This window comes from Stenella coeruleoalba (assembly GCF_951394435.1).
Source record: "Stenella coeruleoalba genome assembly, chromosome: X".
In the NCBI taxonomy this organism is placed as follows: Eukaryota; Metazoa; Chordata; class Mammalia; order Artiodactyla; family Delphinidae; genus Stenella; species Stenella coeruleoalba.
In genome coordinates, this window is record NC_137152.1 from 100,169,782 (window position 1) to 100,188,019 (window position 18,238).

Consider the following 18,238-nt stretch of genomic DNA (forward strand, 5'->3'; position numbering starts at 1 on the left):
TTCCCTTTGGGGTGATGAAAATGTTCTTGAACTAGACAGAAATGATGAGTGCAAACACTGCAAATATACTAAATGCCACTGAATGGTACATTTTAAAATGGTTAATTTTATGTGAATTTTACCTCAATTTAAAAAATACTTATTTAAAAGGAGCAGCCTCCCTTTTAAAACGATCACCTTATAATTTTCCAAAACTGCTTTTAAGAACTATGAATATATGGCATATATGTTGAATATATATCATAATGATGCTTTGTAAACACTTTACACTTTAGTAATGGCTTGCTTACTTTATGGCAGATGCATCAGATGTATTCTATCATCCATTAGTATCTAAGAGAATGCACACTATACTTAATTTTAAAATCAAATATGAGTTGTGAACACATAAGTTTATTAGGAAAAAATGTTATAAAAATGTGTTTAAAAATCAGAATTAATAAAGACTTTATAACAGTGTGATGATCAGGGAGAATACATGCGACCATATTTTAACCTCATGAATGAAGAGAAACTAAAAGAACTGTTGTCAGAGAAAAAAGAAAACACGAAAAGAAAGGCTGAAACTCAATGAAAAGAAGTAGCTGGGAGTGGAATGGAGAGGAAGGGAATTTCAGAGGTAAACTAATTCCACCCTCCCAGTAATTTGGGACTGAACTGGCTCAAGTTCTCCAAGATAACCTGCCCTCCCCCAAAGCCTCCTCTTCCTGCCCCCAAATAATTAACAAAAGACTACTTGACTACAAAAAAACCTCAGTATTTGCTAAATTTTCTAATGGGTGATTTTCTAAGAAAAAGTATATTGTTCTTTTTGTTCTTGTAATTTACCTTTTTGCCACCAGAGGAGATTTTATCCATTTTTTCAGATTTAAATGAGTCACCGCCTTTTTCTTTGCCTGACGATTTTGACTTATTTTTTTCCTTGTCTTTCTCATTTGGATAAGGAGACTCACACGGACTCTCACTTTTGTGTTTTGAAACCCCCACTAAAATTATAAAAGAGAATCATGAAAGCCTTTTCCAATTCAGTTTGATGACTGCTTGGGAAGTATTAATAAGTCTACCTACTTGTTCCATTTTCCTCTTTCCGCCTCTTGGTTAAGTCCGGTGGCACTTCTCGGTCATTGTTTGAGTGATCCTAGAACCAAGAATTGTGAACTACATTGATCAAGAGTTTTTGTTTTAAAGTATTACTTTTATACAAGAAGAGAATAGCTAGTAACTAGCATTGGAGAATATCTGTGGTGCTTTCACATACTTGGTAAAATGACATGAAAGACAAGCAGAGCTGGTAGAGATTATTAGGCTGAAGATCCTTATTACTGACTACGGTGAAAATACCAGTTAAAACACTAAATAATAGACTGTCATGCAACAAACTAGTACTTTAAAAAAGGCAACAAACACACTACTGTACATGATAATGAGCTTTCCAAACTAATTTTTAAAAAATTACAAACCCTTTTCCGGTCTTTCCTGTCCTTTTCATCTTTTTTTTCTCTTTCTCTGGATCTTTCCCTCGACTTGTCCAAATCTTTCTTGTCCATTTCTCTCTCCTTACTCTTGGACAGTGGTGGAGGAGTATGATTAATGTAGAGCTGTTAAATTAAGGCAATATTACTAAAGATTATTAGTTTTCCAGTATTGGCATCATTTGCTTGATTGTTTATTTAATGAAAGACATTTGGTAGTAGACCCAAAGTCAAAACTGGTCAGCTGTCTGGATTATGAGAGGTAAAATAAAAGAGCATGGCACAAATTACGCAAAGAATTCAATTCTTGACCTTATAAAAATTATCATTTTTTTAACTCAACCAGTTCATTTCTGCCTCAACTGAGATTTTTATTAGTAAATTCACAAGCTACAGTTCCTTATATAGCTCTATTGTGAAGACCCATAACCACCATTATTACAAGAGTCCATATGTGAAAAATAGTGACTGAATTTTCTCTACTGCAAACAAACAAAAAAATACAAACCTCTACACAATCATGGAAATTTAAAATAGTTTTACCATCCACTGATAAGCAATTGATGACAGTGAGCAAAAGTATAAAATAAAACCTAGCCTTGACTTTACTAATAAGTCTTTTCTGCCTCAGTGTATACCATGCATAGATTATCCTAAATACTGTTATAATAAAGGCTGCATATTCACTACCTCTAAAAGCGCTCCAATTTCTGTCAAATAATCACAACTGATTGTAAAATTTGTCTTACTGGTTCTAAATAGCTCAGAAAGCCATATTGTCAGTTAAGGTTGATAAAACAACTCAGACTGAAAAATGATAAACCAATATTCTCTTTTACCTATTCTTTCTCCAATGAAAGGCCCATAGACAATAAAACAGCCAAAGATCAAGGATATGCTAATTCTAAATAATTAAGAGGTAACCTTACTTATGCAAGTTGTAAATATGGAAATCCATTCTAAAACAAAATATTAAGGAAATAATAAGACACCTAACCTTACGGCATTTATAACTGTGCTACAAGCTTACGTTTAACTTAAGACATTAAAAATGTTAGGCAGCAGAATACTGAATATAACTCATTACATAACTACACAATTCTAGATATAACTTGGGAATGAAAAGAACAGTGAGTCAAAAGTCAAATATTTTTACACAAAGAAATCCTTTGGTATTCAAAGGAATACATGAAAAAAGACAGCCATCAGTTTGAGAATTAAATTAACACTTGTTTTTTTAACACCACCAAATATTTTCAATTCAGTTTGCTCAGAAATACTGCCATAGCAATGCATAAGTAGATTCTTTAAAATTTCAATGTTTAAAAGTTGATGATCAACTGAAATAGACAAAATGTTTATTAATAACAAAGAGCAAGAGAATGAGAAACAACCATAAAGTGCTTGTCCAAAAGGTACTCTTGCTGGGTATATACCCTAAATGACACTTTAATATTTTCTAATTGTGAGGTTTATTCACATCTTAAGTCAATACTATTTATGAAACTGACAAGACAAAGAAAGTAATATGTTATTACAATACTCAAAGAAGACTTATCTTAGGGAAGTATTGCTTAATTCTTCCAGTAAAAAATTTTTTTTGTTTGTGATTACAAATAAGCACGTGTACACACATACATACATACACACACACACACACACACACACACACACACCCCTCCACAAGAATGAAGTTTTTAAGTGTACCTAACTTGAATTCTGTATTGCAGAGAATTGGGAATCCTAGAAATTCTTAGTTTAGAAATGTACCAATTCTATTCCTTCTTTCTACCCTTCTAAGAATAGTTCTGATCACAATACTCTTTTCCACAAAAACATACAGTCTCTCATTGAGTACGGAATAAAATGCATATTCCTTAGCTTGGGTATTCCAAGCTCTTCACAACCCTTGCACAATTCTACCCTACTATGGAGTGACCCAATGTACTCTAGGCTGCGGCTACCGCTGCTCCCTAACACCCTGTGCTTCCCAGCAGTTCTCTTCACCAGAACGGTCGCTCATTTTTATCTTAATCTCTTAAACTCCTACTTTGCCTTCCAAGACAGATCGAAAGCCATCAGCACTTCAACATTCCCTCAACTCCACAAATCACTGTCCAGTGAACTCTTATTTTATATTAACCTTTTTTTTTTTGTGGCAGGAATTCCCAATTAATTTCATGTCATTTATTTTTGTCCATAACATAGTTTACAGGATAGTAGGGGAGCTAATGTGCTTTTTCTACTTTTACACACTTCCTAGTGTCTTGTACACATAGTGAGTACTCAATACGTGTTTGATGAATAAAATTAATGATTTGTTAAACTGATCTGCATGTAGCGTTGTTGGATTTGGGTTTTTTTTAATTTACTTTTATTCCTGATACTACTGGATCCTGTTTTTTACTGGCTTTTATCCTTGACATTGAGATCATTAGATCCAAAAAAACAATTTGACTGATCTTCAAATTCTGTTTAAGAGACCACTGCCACACTGACCCTTTTAAGGATACAATATATAAAGATGGCCTCACATGTAGGTTCAGGTTTGGTTGGTTGTAAATCCTTGTTTTAAGATGATGAACAGAATTAAAAGCTGAATTTTACTGAGGTGGTTATTGCTGCCCTCTGAAACTACAGAGAAGCTTGGTTTAAAGGAGCATGCTTTTGGGCTTCTCTGGTGGCGCAGTGGTTGGGAGTCTGCCTGCCAATGCAGGGGTGACGGGTTCGTGCCCCAGTCCGGGAAGATCCCACATGCCGCAGAGCGGCTAGGCCCATGAGCCATGGCCGCTGGGCCTGTGCGTCCGGAGACTGTGCTCCGCAACGGGAGAGGCCACAACAGTGAGAGGCCCGCGTACCGCAAAAAAAAAAAAGGAGCAAGGTGAACTGACAGAAAAGATTTGGACACTAAACTAGAATCCCACTTGAAAAGCCAAGTCCATGTGTATTACAAAGTGAAAATAGTAACTAGTTTAGTAAAAAGGAGGATCCTAGGGGCAAAGTATAACTAAAAGGTCAAACTAGAGCAGGGAAACATTTTTATATGTATGATGACAAAGTAACCTGAAAAAATAGACACATACCTTTCAAATCCTCTAAAAAGTAAAAGCTACCACAGAAAGTTTAAATTATAGATCATTAATTTTAGAGAGCACTCAAAGTCCAGTGAAATTTTTTTTCTAAGACATTCATATGCTATTAAACTTTCTTAGACACACAAAAAATCAACATCAACTACTATGCTTTACCAAGTCCAAAGGCGTAAGAGTTCATTTCGAATATTTACTGAATACCTAATCATATTGCCAGGTACCATACTAAGCACTAAGGATCTGAAAAGTGGTATGAGTTGCAATTTTTACAAGGGTATTCATATGCCATTTTCAAAATTTTCTGGTTGAATGTGGAATAAATCCATTGAATTTTAAATGCCCACAAAATCACCATCCTTTTTTTTTAAGCGGGGTGGGGGGATCACTATAATTTAAAAAATAAGACAAACACACGAAAGAAGTTAAGAACCCTTTCAACTACTATTGAAATGGGTGCTAAGAATCAAGGAACCATATTTTTTTTTGGAATTTTTGTTTTCATTGTGGTAGGAACACTTGAGGAACCTTAATTTTAGTCCAAGTTTTGGTACTAACAAGTTATATGCCACTGGGAAAAGATCAAGAACTTTAGTCTCTTATTTGTTAAAAAAGACACTGCCACCTGCCCTACCTACCTCACAGCACTGTGATGAATATGAGATGAGATAACATATGTTTATCTCATATGTTTTATTTTCAAAAGGCTTTCACAAATGTAAGGAACCATAATCTTCATCATTGCTTAGAAAATCCAGTTAGCTATAACAGCAGGTTTTCAACTGCTTCAAAATATGTTTCAGGAAATAAATATTCACAAGGTAACATTGTTAACCCATGAATTTAAAATAGTCCACACAAGCCACTGATGGTTAAGACTGACATACATACACAATCCCACTCTGGTTATGAAAACCTACTATACTGGAATACATATTCAATTTAGCAAATAAAAAGTTTTACTTTAAAAGAAAGCATTCACAGTTCAACTGATTCTCTTTTGATTAATACAGTATATTCTAAAAACAATGCTATAATTTTAGGACACAGGCACATCAGCTAATCTAAACTGTTAAAAATTAGTGCTTACTTGCCCAAAAGCCACAGACATTTCATTATAAAGCTAACAGTTCTAAAAGCAGTTAGTACTGTCAACTGGCTTTGTTTCAAAATATCATTTTTTACTGGTCCACCAGTAAGGAATCATACTTAGCAGCTATAAGAGGAGGCAAAGTAGAAAATCAAAGTGAAACAGGGTACAAATTTTATAATAATAAAGACAAAATAACATGAACATTGGACAATTCAACTATAACCATGAAATGAATGAACTCTGTAATAAGATACACAAACTGCACATGATTTTTAGTAGCAGAATCCTCAAGAAAGTAGAGTAATAGGCAAGAATTAATACTGACATGTAAACACAACCATCAAGTTGAGTATTCCCCTCCAGGAGAATGATTAGTTTACATTAACCATATTTCTTGATAATATGCTACAACTACCAAAAAGGTAGCTCAGCAGAGGCGATATAAAGATTTTTATGGGTTAAGATGGGCTCAGTTTTTAGAACAGTTATGTGAATGCATCAGATATATTTTTTGGCCTTTTGGGTTATCTAAAAAAGTTAGAAAACAGCCTGACAGATTTGTTTTGAGAAATTAAATAAGCCTACTCCTCAAAAGAAACCAACAACTCCTTCCTCAAATCTTAAACTTACTTTCAGATTTTGAAGCATAAAAGGATAATGCATAACAGCAAGGAGAGATTATAGAAAGGTTGCCACATTACACACATTTTATAACAATTTCATTAAAAGGGACCATTGTCATCCATTGTTTCAGTTTGTGATAGGTATTTTTAAAGGTTATTCCACTAACTTACTGAATTTACTAGGGTGAGGGTACCTACTCAATAAATGAAGTAAAGAATTTTTCTTTGTTTTACTTAGGCATGATGATTTTAAAAGACTCAAACCTTTGCTGAAGACTCCTTGAGTTCGATGAGACTGTCCTGTAGAAAATGAATGGAGATGACAGGTGAGCTGGCATAGTTCTCAGAACCCAGAGGAACTTTGGGAAGTATGGCTGTAACCTGGAAATAAACCAGCTACTTCTTGTGAGGATAAATCTCGTGATGTCATTGTTATATGAATATCAACAGTAAAAAACAAAAGCAAAACTATGTAATGGAATTGTAATGTTTAAAAAAAACTAAATTATAGGTACTCATTGTAATAAACAAAAATCTTTCTCTGCTCAGAACTTTAAAATAAATGTCAATGCCACATTTTTCATAACACTGCATTTAAACTACAGATAATGGTAAAAGGCTTAAGAAAGCAAAACATTTTTTCTCCACAAAAAGTTTTAAATAGTGGAGGTCACTGTGGAAGAACAATATTGCCTTATATTTTCATAGTTTTTCTTTAATAGGGAGGTTTCAAATTTTCCTTTACTTGTGACTCCACCATAAATATATACACATTTTATCCTAGCCAGAAAACTCAGTGGCATTACATTAACAAGAAAACAAAATGTATTTATAAAAGAGTAATCACTTTTTTTTTTTGCAAAGTGCCTCTAACAGTGAATCTCATACCTCCCACAAAAAAAAGCACTTAAAAAAAGAAAGAAAATGAAATCAATTATGGTATTCAACCACAGTGCTCTTGATGAAGAATTAGTTAACTTACAGGTTTAAAAGTTCAACGTACTGCAAATTCAAAGATTCCATGAAATTAGATGAGTTTAGAATTAAAATTAAATATGGAGCAAGGAATGGCTACCCTGAGTCTTCAAGAAGGCTACACCCACGATTTTGTGCTGCAGTTGAATGCCTGGGGTTTCTCTTTGCTGGGTGGTAGAATTGGATGCCACATCTGCTTTTATCGTAACGCAAGGTTCAACTTGTTGGGAACCCAATGGGTATAAACAAACCTCCAAGGGAAGATACAACAGAAGCTGCATGCTCACTGAATATACACAACTACAGGAGAACTGATCACCAAGGAGACTTTAAAATGGAACTCCTTTCAAGACTCCTTCTTAGAAGGCACACATCGGTATGATGCTCATCAAGAAGCTTGATGAATTCAGAGGTATCTTGTTTATCCTGTATCATCCAGGAAGTCTTCAGTGCTATATATTCTTCAATATTTATGCCGAAAAATAGGCTTCATTCTGCTGAAAAGATTCATTTGCTTGTAGCTACCATTGCACTCCAAAAAAGACTGCGTAAAGCAGTGAGGCACTTCTGGGTAAAATTTCTCTTGCACTTTGAAACACTACAAAATTAGTGCTAGGTCCTTGAAGTTTTAATATTTTTATAAGAAAAATACTCAATAGGAAAAAAATATCAGTCCACCAATATGTAAAAAATTCATTTTCTAATGCAACATAAAACCTCCAGTGGCTCCAGTGAATACTTGGCACAAGACTTGAAGGAAGTCAGGACACGTATTCCAAACAGGTGAGCCTAACATGGACGCTGCCTTCCTCAGGCTATACTAACCTTTACTGTTGCGGAATGTGATGGAGAAGGGTAGGTATCAATTTTGCGACGTTTTTGTTCTGTTGGGATGAAAAGAAATAGTCACAATAAGGTATGTTTCCACTTTTTTCCACACACTTAAAAAAAAATCACCAACTTCTAAGGTTATCAAGTATTAGTTCCCCCTACTAAAGTCCCTAGATAACTTGCCATAATAACAAGACAAGAACCAACTTTATATTACAACAACCAAAGGTAAACAAATATAAATCAAACTTGCCCCTTTCAGGCTCTGCAATATCTGATCGGGGAACAGGTGACTTCAAGGACCCAGAAACTGGTGTTTTCTCTCCTTTAACGTTTTCCTTTAATTTCATTTCCTTTGCTATATCTCTTTCTCTGGATGGCTCCTTCTCTCTTTCCTTTTCTTGAGTCGACTTTGATTCTGCATTGGGGACAGTGGTCTTGAATTTCTCATCTTTAACTTTTTCTTCCTTCTTGAATTTTTCTTTCTCTTTGTCAGACTTAGGTGTTCTTTCCTTCGTCTCTCTTGCTTTTTCATCTTTATTTGGCCGTTCTTCCTTCGGTTTTTCTTTACCATCTTTACCACCAAGTACTCGGGCCTCTGGAGTAGTAGCTGGAGTCTTTTCTTTTTTCTCTTTTTCTTTCTCTTTCCCTTTTTCTTTGTCATTTTCTTTAACAGCTTTGCTGCTTAAGAATAAAAACATGACATTTTAAGACAAATGGTCATAAAATACATTCAATGTTATAAATCATAAAGCGTTTCTTACTGACTTCAAAAATTCTAGAACTATGAGTAGCCCTTTAAAAACTAAAGGACAACTTTAAGACAAGTAAAAAGCAAGTACTTCTTTATCCAGTAAATAATAACCAAATTCACAAATAGCGGATTAAAAAAGAATAATTAAAGTGATGTTAGGCCCTTTTTTTGTACATGTTCATAACCTTTGAGGATTACAAAGTAACAACCCAAAACTATCCCATAAGCCAACCAAGGGTGCTACCATCAGGAACTGGATTACTTGGCTGGATGGACCACTGGTCTAAATTAGTAGGCTTCTCTCATGTTAATTATTCTTACCCAGATTGTACACAGCAAACACTCAATCCTAAAATTTTTTTTTAACTTCACCACATACATTCCCCTGCATATCCCAGCAGAGGAAACAAAGTCAGTCTCAGCATTATACAAAACGTGAGAATGGTAAGCACATCATCAAAACAGCAGTATAGACAAAATTTCTCAGTCCAACAAAAATGACTTCCATAGTATTCATCTATCACCCTCTGTCATTCATGTCTAATGAGGTTGCTTAATCATGTAAGAATTCAGAATTCTGACATACAGCACAGTGTTCCTACCTGTTAGAGCCACTATTTCCATTGCTTGAATTCCCTTTTGGTGTGGCACTAGAAGCTTTATTAACTGCTTTCACACCACACTGAGATCTCTCCCTTGATTTATCTGAAATAAAGGTAAGGTTTTATTTGACAAGCCCCTAGATGTAAATAAGCTACAATTGCACAGCAAAATGATTAGAGACTAGATAGAAAGAAACAAAGGGCTGATCACTTCTTGACAGTTACATACTCCTACTTAGGGATTAAAAAAGTAACACTAAGCCAGCATTTTACTTGTCATGTGATACAAAACATTTCAGTTTGCTGAAACAAAATGTATTACTTATAAATTTCTACAAATAAGCATACCAGTCTCCTCATTACTGCTTTCATCCGATTTAGATGCACTTCCTACTGACGATGAAGAAGGCCCACCGCCAGGCCCATTTTGTACACTGGCAATTGCATTCCTCGGAGGGGGGTCTTTGTGATGAAACTCATTTTCAGGTATCATGTATGACTTTCTACTTTTCAACTGCCCAGAGTAGCTGAAAGTCGCACAAAGTGTTTAAATATACAAATACAAGTCAAAAGGCACAAACATGGGGTTTAAAAGAATAAAATTAGCAAGTTATTCACTCTGCTACTTGATTCCAGAGAATAAAAAATATTAATTTTCAGTAAGTTCCTGAATGTCTTTATAAGAGAACCTAGATGCTTTCTTAAAAATTTCAATGTAAACTAATCCTTCAACTAAAATGCCTTTTTTCCACTATTGAAGATTTGATAACTCAACTGATGATAAAATTACATTTCCTCCAAACCAGGATATACTATATATGATTTTTGAAACTATCATCCAGTATAGACCGGAAGCTGATAATCAGAAGTGACAACTCTCACCAGCCTGTGGGAACATGATCGCATAATCTCCCATAATCTCCTGAAGTAAGGCAGAAGATAAACTTCAACACTGTAAGACATTTTAAAGTCTTCAGAATCCTTCTGTAATCTAGTCTCATAAATCACATTAAAGTATAATTGTGTTACCCCATAGCCAATGCATATAGATCTGGCCTCTTCTCTTTTTCCTCTTGGCAGATTTTATGCACTCTTCTTTCCAAAGCCTGACCCAGATTCAAAACTTTTGGGTACCAAGGAAGTATTTTTGTTAGCACAATCAAGATATTCCTGATGTGAGTATATTCGCCTGTTTCAAGGCAATGTACCGATGCCTACAACAAACATTTTAAGATCTGTTATTAAAAAAGTATAAGTATGAAGAGAAAAAACCACCTTTGAGAAATACAATTTTTTCTTACCTTGGTTAGTTTGTAATGCCATTTATGTACAACGTGTCGAAAATTTTCATAGTCTAATTGATCAGCTTTATTTCCACCATCAAAACCAGTTGCCCGCAATATAGTAAGAAATCCTGGATAATTTCCACATTCCTAAGGCCAAAAAATAGGCTGTCACTTTTAAAGAAAAATTCTGTCCTCCAAAATAGTAGAAGCTGAAACTTAAGTAGACTAGATTAATGATTCCATGTGAAAATATAATGTGTATTTTCAATGACAGGTAGTTTTCACAGAAAGATCCACCTTATTCAATGACATTAATTTGAAATGTCAGTTTGAGATAGGATAAAAATATAGCATGTTTTTTAATAATGAATGAATTGTGCTTAAATTTTAAACATTGTTGTACAACTGAATCTTAAACTCAGCTTCCCTTTTAAAACTGAACCCAGAGCTTACTGGAAGCGGTCATTATATACATGGTAAATGGGTAAAATGTAAGAGTATTTGTCATACCTTTTCATATGTGGCTCTATCACTGTGCCACCTGGTCACAGTCTCTAACATGCAGCAAAGGAATCTCCCATATCGACTAGCTTCATTTTCAGTACAGCTTGCGACTGTGTAAATTATATCAGAGAAAACCTACAGAAAACAATGTGTGAAAAATAAAAACAAATCAAGGTCAAAATTAGTTCAAAATATTAAAAGATCATGTAATAGCAAATCATAATAAACTAAACAGGTAAGTTTAGTCAAAATGCATCTTCCCCTTTTATATTCACAATTCCAGAGACCTTTAAAGATTCTGGTTTTTGTGAGGAAATAGCACATTCATAAAGCAACAATAACAACAACAACAACAAAAAAAAACCACTTTTATAAAGAAAGCGGATTTACAATGAGGGAAGAAAAAAACTATCATTATTATTACAACGTAACTTATTTAACAAAGACTTAGCCATAGATATTACTGGGGTTAAGGGGACAGTAAGCAGAGGCGAGGCTGATAGAAACTAGAAATAGGCAGCTGAGAGGCTGTAACATACGTCATGTTTTTAGACCACAAAATGCAGCAACTTATTATTATGAAAAAAGCCAGATGCAAAAATCTGTGAATGTGACCACATTGAAAAGCATCCCTGCTTTTATATATGTGCAAAAGTGTAAGCTTTTTCATTGCTTCTTGAGGGGGTGAAGGTTAAAAATGGAGAAGAGAGTTCTGCCTATTATGACAAACATATAAACCCAAATGTTGAGTTAATGGATTAACTAGGGGTGCTTATTATATATCAGGCACTACTCAAAGTGCTTTTGTGTATAGTGACTCATTTATTCCTCATAACAATCTTATGAAGCAGGTACTATTATCCCGTTTTACAGATAGAAAACTGAGGCACAGAGAGGTTAAAAAAAACTTGCCAAAGATCATATAGCCAGAAAGTAGCAGAGCTAGGATTCAAGTTCAGGCACTTGGCTCTTGAGTTCATGCTTTTAACCACACACACAATAATACCTCTATAGATTATATATAATGTTTAGCTATCTTTGTGTGAGACTTTTTTTTAAAGGTTGCAATAAAAAGAACTTACTCGATCATAGCAAAGAAGTGTGGAAAAATTTGGAGTTTTCTGTTGATGTACCAATTCAACAAAACGAGCACAGTAAACAGCATCAATTGCTGAAAAAATACATCGAGGAAATATACACAGCTGTAGAAATTTTGTGATGGTCTCATTTTTGGTAGATTCTAAAAATAAGGGAAGAATATATTAAGTGGTAAACTTCTTCCTCAAGTGCCTCAAGGCCACTAAACATGACAACATAAACTTTAGTGTAGAGAATGATATAAAACCACAAACTATTTATAGTTTGTAACCAAAAGGTCATGCCTGGGATAAGACTTTCATTTTCACTCTGTGGACATTTTTCTACCTATAATTTCTCCAGAGATAAGATTTTATACAGAAAAGTTGAATGATAAGCTGCCAATATTGTAGTTTTAAGTTAATTAATTTCACCAGCAAATTAAATCTGTTCCTTCAGTGAACATGTGAAGTCGACTCTGCGTTAATGAATAACCAAAGAATGGGATAGTGAACACTGAGTTGAAATACAAACATAATATACTTCAATACCTCCAAAGTTATAAAAGTTTGCTTTTTTAATGTAGCAGTGGCAGAAATGTAACAATTCTAACAACTTACTTGCTAAAAGCCAATTGTCCTTTTCCAGTTTCAGTCTCTGTAGCACTCGCTGTACATGTTCCATCTGCTTCTTTTCTTCTTCAAGAAGCTTGTCCTGAAGGGCAGTACATCGCTCCTTCTCTTTTTTCTTTTTATTTGGAGGCTACAAAGTATAAGTTGGATACTTTTCTAACTACAGGCACATTACCTCTCCTTCTTTTAATTAAAAAATTTGAGGAGATAAATGCTGATATCTTATACTAATTACTTCAACAGGGATGTTTAGGAGTCCACTTGGATGTGCTTTGACCTCCATTCAACAAATCCAAGACAAAGTCAGTCTTCGTACACTATCAAAACAGGATACCTTCTCAACACTGGTACTTTTACTCTGAGGCATGGAATCATCTTTGATCCTTCCTTCTCTGTTCCAATATTCTAACTGCTTACAAGTCTTTTGCATTCCTACTACCTCCACCATAGTCTATGCTCTCAGTACTTCATAATGAATTACCCAAAAAGCCACCTAGTTGGTCTCCCGCCTAATGCCAGTCCCTTGCCCTATCAAACGTATCCTTCATATCACCGTCACAAGCAATCTGCCTAAAGTACCATTTTTACCATTATCACTTCCCCACTGAGGAATCTAAAATAGCTCTCAATTTTATCAAGCCTTCCTTTTTTTTTTAAGTGCATTTTTAAAAACTAATTATTTATTTGGCTGCGCCGGGTCTTAGTTGAGGCACGTGGGATCTTCGTTGCAGCACACGGGATCTTCTTTTAGTTGCGGCATGTGGACTTTTAGTTGCGGCATGCGTGCAGGATCTAGTTCCCCAACCAGGGATCAAACCCCGGCCTCCTATATTTGGAGCGCGGAGTCTTAACCACTGGACCCCCAGGGAAGTCCCTCAAGCCTTCCTTTCTAACTTTCATCGCTCTACATCACCTGGCCCCAACCTAACCTTTCAAATTTATCACTAAGCCCAATCGCCACAGTAAAAGTGGTCTCTTTAAACCTCAGACTACTTCATACCTTTGCTGAAGCTTTACAGTCACCAATTTGCCTCCATATTTCCAAACTTAACCTATCTTCAAGGCCTATCCAGTTCAAGACTCACCTCTTCAATAAAGCTTTCTCCTAAAGGATTCTCCTTTGGGGAATTCCTATTGCTCTTGCAATTGGAGTTAAGCAGATCATTTTAAGTTGCTAACACAGCCCTCAAATACCTTTTGATTGGTCATAACCTCCACGTACTCACCAAGCCCCTGCCCCACCCATGGAGAGGATAACCTCTAAACCCACTTAGAAAAACATTATGTGTAACAACAAGATAGGAACCTGAGCTAATACAATTCCAAAGTATGGATAATGTTGAATTAATACCATGAAGTTATTGTACTTGAGCTACTAGACCAAAAACCTACCATTTCCTGATTGTCATCAATTGCTTTCATCTGGACTTTAAGTTTATTGACTTCCCGTTCATAGCTGGTATGTGGAACTGCAAGGTCATACATTGTCAATGACCAGAATGTGGCATAGAATTGAGGGCTGATGTCGTCCCAGACTTTGGAAACATGTAAGGAAACCACTGCTTCATGGACAGGAGCCATCACCATTTCACATGATGTAATGTACTTGTGAACTTTATGTTGCTGTTTATTTCCCTTCTCTGATTTTTTAAGTTCATCATACTTTGACTGGAGATAAAAAGTAAAAACACACACATACAATATAATTTATAGCACTGATTTTCATAGTATAAAAACCTAGGTTCCCTTTTCAAGAATCAGAAGATGACCAATCAAAACTGTTGCAGGAATTCTAATTTCTTACCAACAACATTTCTTTTAAGATAAATCATCCCTGGAAGCTGTTTCAATATTTAGCCCTGTGTGCTTACTATGAGCTTTTCCAAAGATTCATTCTTATTGCATCTGACCTGTTGAGTAAGTGAATAGGGTATGAGGGCCCCCTGTCCATTTCCCCCACCCTACTCTCTCTTGCTGTTGCATGAAGGATTGAACATGCAGGGTTTCCACTCCTGCTTTTGAGATATTCAAGGGAACCAAGTAGAGGGTCTTAACACTAGTAAAGAGGCAGAATGGAACTAGTAACAGCCAACCAAAACAGAATGTTTTATCGCTACATGTAGCCCCTATCATCTGTTACGATTTGTCAATTAAGAAGCTGGATCAACACAAAGAAAGGTTATGAGAACGTTACCATAAGACCGCTAAGTAGGGGGACCAACTGTCCAGGTTTTCCAGTGATTGAGGGGTTTCCCAGGATGCAAGACTGTAGTGCTAAAACCGGGAAAGTCTCAGGCAAACCAGGACCAACTGGTAACCCTATTGCTAAGCTAAATTATGATTTTCTCTGAATGGCTATGGTATACTGGAGTTTAAAGCATGTGGGAACTGACTTAAACCACAGCTTTTTTTGGCCTGATTGGTTTATCCTAATTTGGGGGAGAGTCAGAGGAAGGCCATACCCTTAATTGTATGAGAAAAAGAATCTGTTAGTACAATGGGAGGGACTACATATTAGTTGATAGAATGTGTGTCAAACATAAAAAAGAAAACAATACAAAGTGGAGTTGTTGCTATTATCTCATGTCCTTCAGTCTCTTTGAGACGAAAGAGCTCTCACCCAGAAAACTGTCTGGGTTAGGCATCATCCCTGAAGATGAACCTAAGAGGAGATCTAAAACTAGCTTCTTCTTTATGCTAGAAAGCACTTAAATCATTTACAGTTTGTGCTAAACATGGAGCCCAGAACTAGAAGGTCTGAAGTCAAAGGTCCCACTTCCAGTTCTGCATCGTGATAGGCAAAAAGAGTCTTGGCTCCTACAGTCCAGCTGCCGTCCCTCCTGAGCGCTCCATACCCCAGGCTCACTGGATTGAAGGCATGCCAAGTACTCTTTGTTCCACAGGGTATCTCAAACAGGCTCTGAGAATCATACAATTACTTTAGAAGTGGGAAAAATTATCTCCTGTCTTCCCCATTTTAGAGAGCATGCTGGTAACTACTGAGGCCACATAGGTGGCAAAGCTATAAATATAAAGAACATTACTTAGGAGAGAGGTCCAATTACACCAGAGACCTGAGAGAATAGCAGCTGGGATAAGAAAGGCTTTTAAATTTTTGAGGGTGGGTCCTATTGAAGGCAACTAATATGAATCTATGTGAACAGAAAGACAGCTGTTGAGGTTCTAACAAAACACAGAATAAAACAGTGATGAAACTACCTAAATAAGATAGCTTATCTACCTGATTTAGTCATATTCAGAATATGAACTAGGGGAAAAGCCTTTCTTTTAGACCAGTGCTGCAAGGTGGCTCTCAGCAATTAAAACTGAAAATTAGGTTACAGGTATGACAGTGTTATAGAATAGCCCCAGTCTCCCTAATCCTTTGGTTCTGAATCTGTGACTTCTATTTCCAGGCACCCCCCTCATTCCTATCTAGTTGAAAAAAAAGCTTGATCAGAAAAGACAGCTATACTGCATATTTGCCTAGGACAAATATTTCCTTGCCTAAAGTCAGTTTAACCCTTCTTCAAGCTCACATCTTCAGTCAAGTAGATAAGTATAACAGCTCTACAAAGTCACCTGGGGAACTAGACCTACGGAATAGAACTGATACCCACTGTTACTGTACTTTTTTTTGTTGTTTTTGGCCGTGCCATGCAGCATGCGGTGTCTTAGTTCCTCAACCAGGGATCGAACCCATGCCCCCTGCAGTGGAAGTGCAGAGTCCTAACCACTGGACCGCCAGGGAATTCCCCGCTGTACTTCTAATTACTGTTCAAAAAGCTCTTGGCCTAACAATGTTATTCCCATGAGAGCCTGCCAACAGTCAATTTATGGAAGGGACCTAGCAGCCCTCTAATACTCATACTCTCTCATCAAAGGTTCTTCAAGAGGGGCTTTCACCCAAGAGGCAAAAGTAAGGATCCCTAGGAAAGCCTGGATGCCCAATCCAGTGTAACCAAGGTTGCCGAGGAATTCCCTTTCCAGAGGGTGGCATGTGGCCTACCCCTGATTTGGTTGTATAGCCACCTCTGTATAGTTCTCTGTTTTTCTCCTCAAACTTGAAAGGAAAATGACATTTCTTTGTTTAGATATTTTTATCTCTTAAATGACAAAGACACAATATTTTACACAGGCTACGGAAAAAGTAGCTGTTGGTATGAATGACCTGCTCCATTTTCTGACCTGGAAAAGTTCAGCCAACCTCAGGCAACCAGGTGTTCCTGTTTGCTAGGGTTCAATAGCGCTGATTAGTGTGTCACTTCTCAGTATAGCACAGGGCAGGTCAGAATTTCTGAGATGAAGCAATTCTCCCACCTCAGTCCTTCAAGAAATCAGGTCCCCTGTTGTATAGCTGAGACTGATCTACTGTGGGGTGGGGCGACAACACAAAACATAACTACACAAAGAGAGCATAACAATTTTCTGGATTGAGAGAGTCTAAAGGAGAAGCAGCAGCCCAATCCTACTCCCTTATTCCCTTTTTCCCTCTAGAGAGTACAGCACAGTATTACAAGTGATAATTGAATCAATTAACATTTAGTTAGTTGTTAGAGGGTAAGTGTGAGACTGTAGCAGTTGATATGTAAACACTAACAGCTGATGGTTGATTAAATGATCAATTAGATCCCAAATTTCTCAGCACCTTTTCCCCCACTCTACTACACAGCCCTGTATCCCCACTGGGAACAAGAAGGGAGCCTACTTAAAGATAAGGGAACAAGATCTTCCTCAAAATCTGTAGTGAAAGCCTTGCATAGCATAGACTTAAAAAACAACAACAGATAAACAGAAGGGCCAGAATCTAAGCCTACAGAAAAATGAAGAATATGCTTGGGCTCCAGTCAGAGTGGGGAAGTACCACAGTTTCCAAACAGAGTACTGACCATGGCCCTGAGGGAAAAGGAAAAGTAAATTCCTATTAGAGGTAACTGGTTTAAAGGGAAGAGTCCAGGTGGCAGATAGAGAAAAGGAAGGAGGGCTGTCTTCTCTTCCCCCACAACCTTACTTGAATTTCAATACAGTCACTAACAGGATACCCTGATTGGGAGGGCTCGCTCTAGTTTGCTTTTTGTTGTTGTTTGTTGTCAGTTGTTTCATTTAGGTGGAGAGAAATAAAACAAGAGCCATGAATATACCTTTCCTAGAAGTTACACAACAGAGAGTGCAAGAGTATTTAGAATGTTTGGGGGTGGTTAAGTCTGTCAGTCTTTATTTCTTTCAAGGCAGTACATGTAATAGCAAGTCAACTGTCTGACAGTGATACTGTCACTGAGGAAACAGGATTCTCTGTATTC

General features: G+C 36.4%; 1 protein-coding gene across 13 annotated transcripts in view; it reads right to left on the bottom strand.

Moving 5' to 3' along the window:
• THOC2 (THO complex subunit 2) overlaps window positions 1-18,238 on the bottom strand; it is a 103,562-nt gene that overhangs the window by 9,671 nt on the left and 75,653 nt on the right. For 5 of the 13 annotated variants that reach the window (XM_079909676.1, XM_079909672.1, XM_079909671.1 and 2 more), the window contains exons 23-36: window positions 14,331-14,606; window positions 12,927-13,068; window positions 12,312-12,469; window positions 11,236-11,364; window positions 10,741-10,872; window positions 10,469-10,653; window positions 9,788-9,966; window positions 9,440-9,542; window positions 8,337-8,767; window positions 8,078-8,136; window positions 6,542-6,658; window positions 1,461-1,598; window positions 1,069-1,138; window positions 829-986 (exon numbers count right to left, since the gene is read on the bottom strand). In XM_079909676.1, the coding sequence (XP_079765802.1) occupies window positions 829-986; window positions 1,069-1,138; window positions 1,461-1,598; window positions 6,542-6,658; window positions 8,078-8,136; window positions 8,337-8,767; window positions 9,440-9,542; window positions 9,788-9,966; window positions 10,469-10,653; window positions 10,741-10,872; window positions 11,236-11,364; window positions 12,312-12,469; window positions 12,927-13,068; window positions 14,331-14,606 (2,277 nt within the window). Of the gene's footprint in view, window positions 1-828; window positions 987-1,068; window positions 1,139-1,460; window positions 1,599-6,541; window positions 6,659-7,259; window positions 8,137-8,336; window positions 8,768-9,439; window positions 9,543-9,787; window positions 9,967-10,468; window positions 10,654-10,740; window positions 10,873-11,235; window positions 11,365-12,311; window positions 12,470-12,926; window positions 13,069-14,330; window positions 14,607-18,238 lie in introns of those variants that run through there. The other 8 variants (XM_079909670.1, XM_079909669.1, XM_079909674.1 and 5 more) reach the window with 6 other exon arrangements.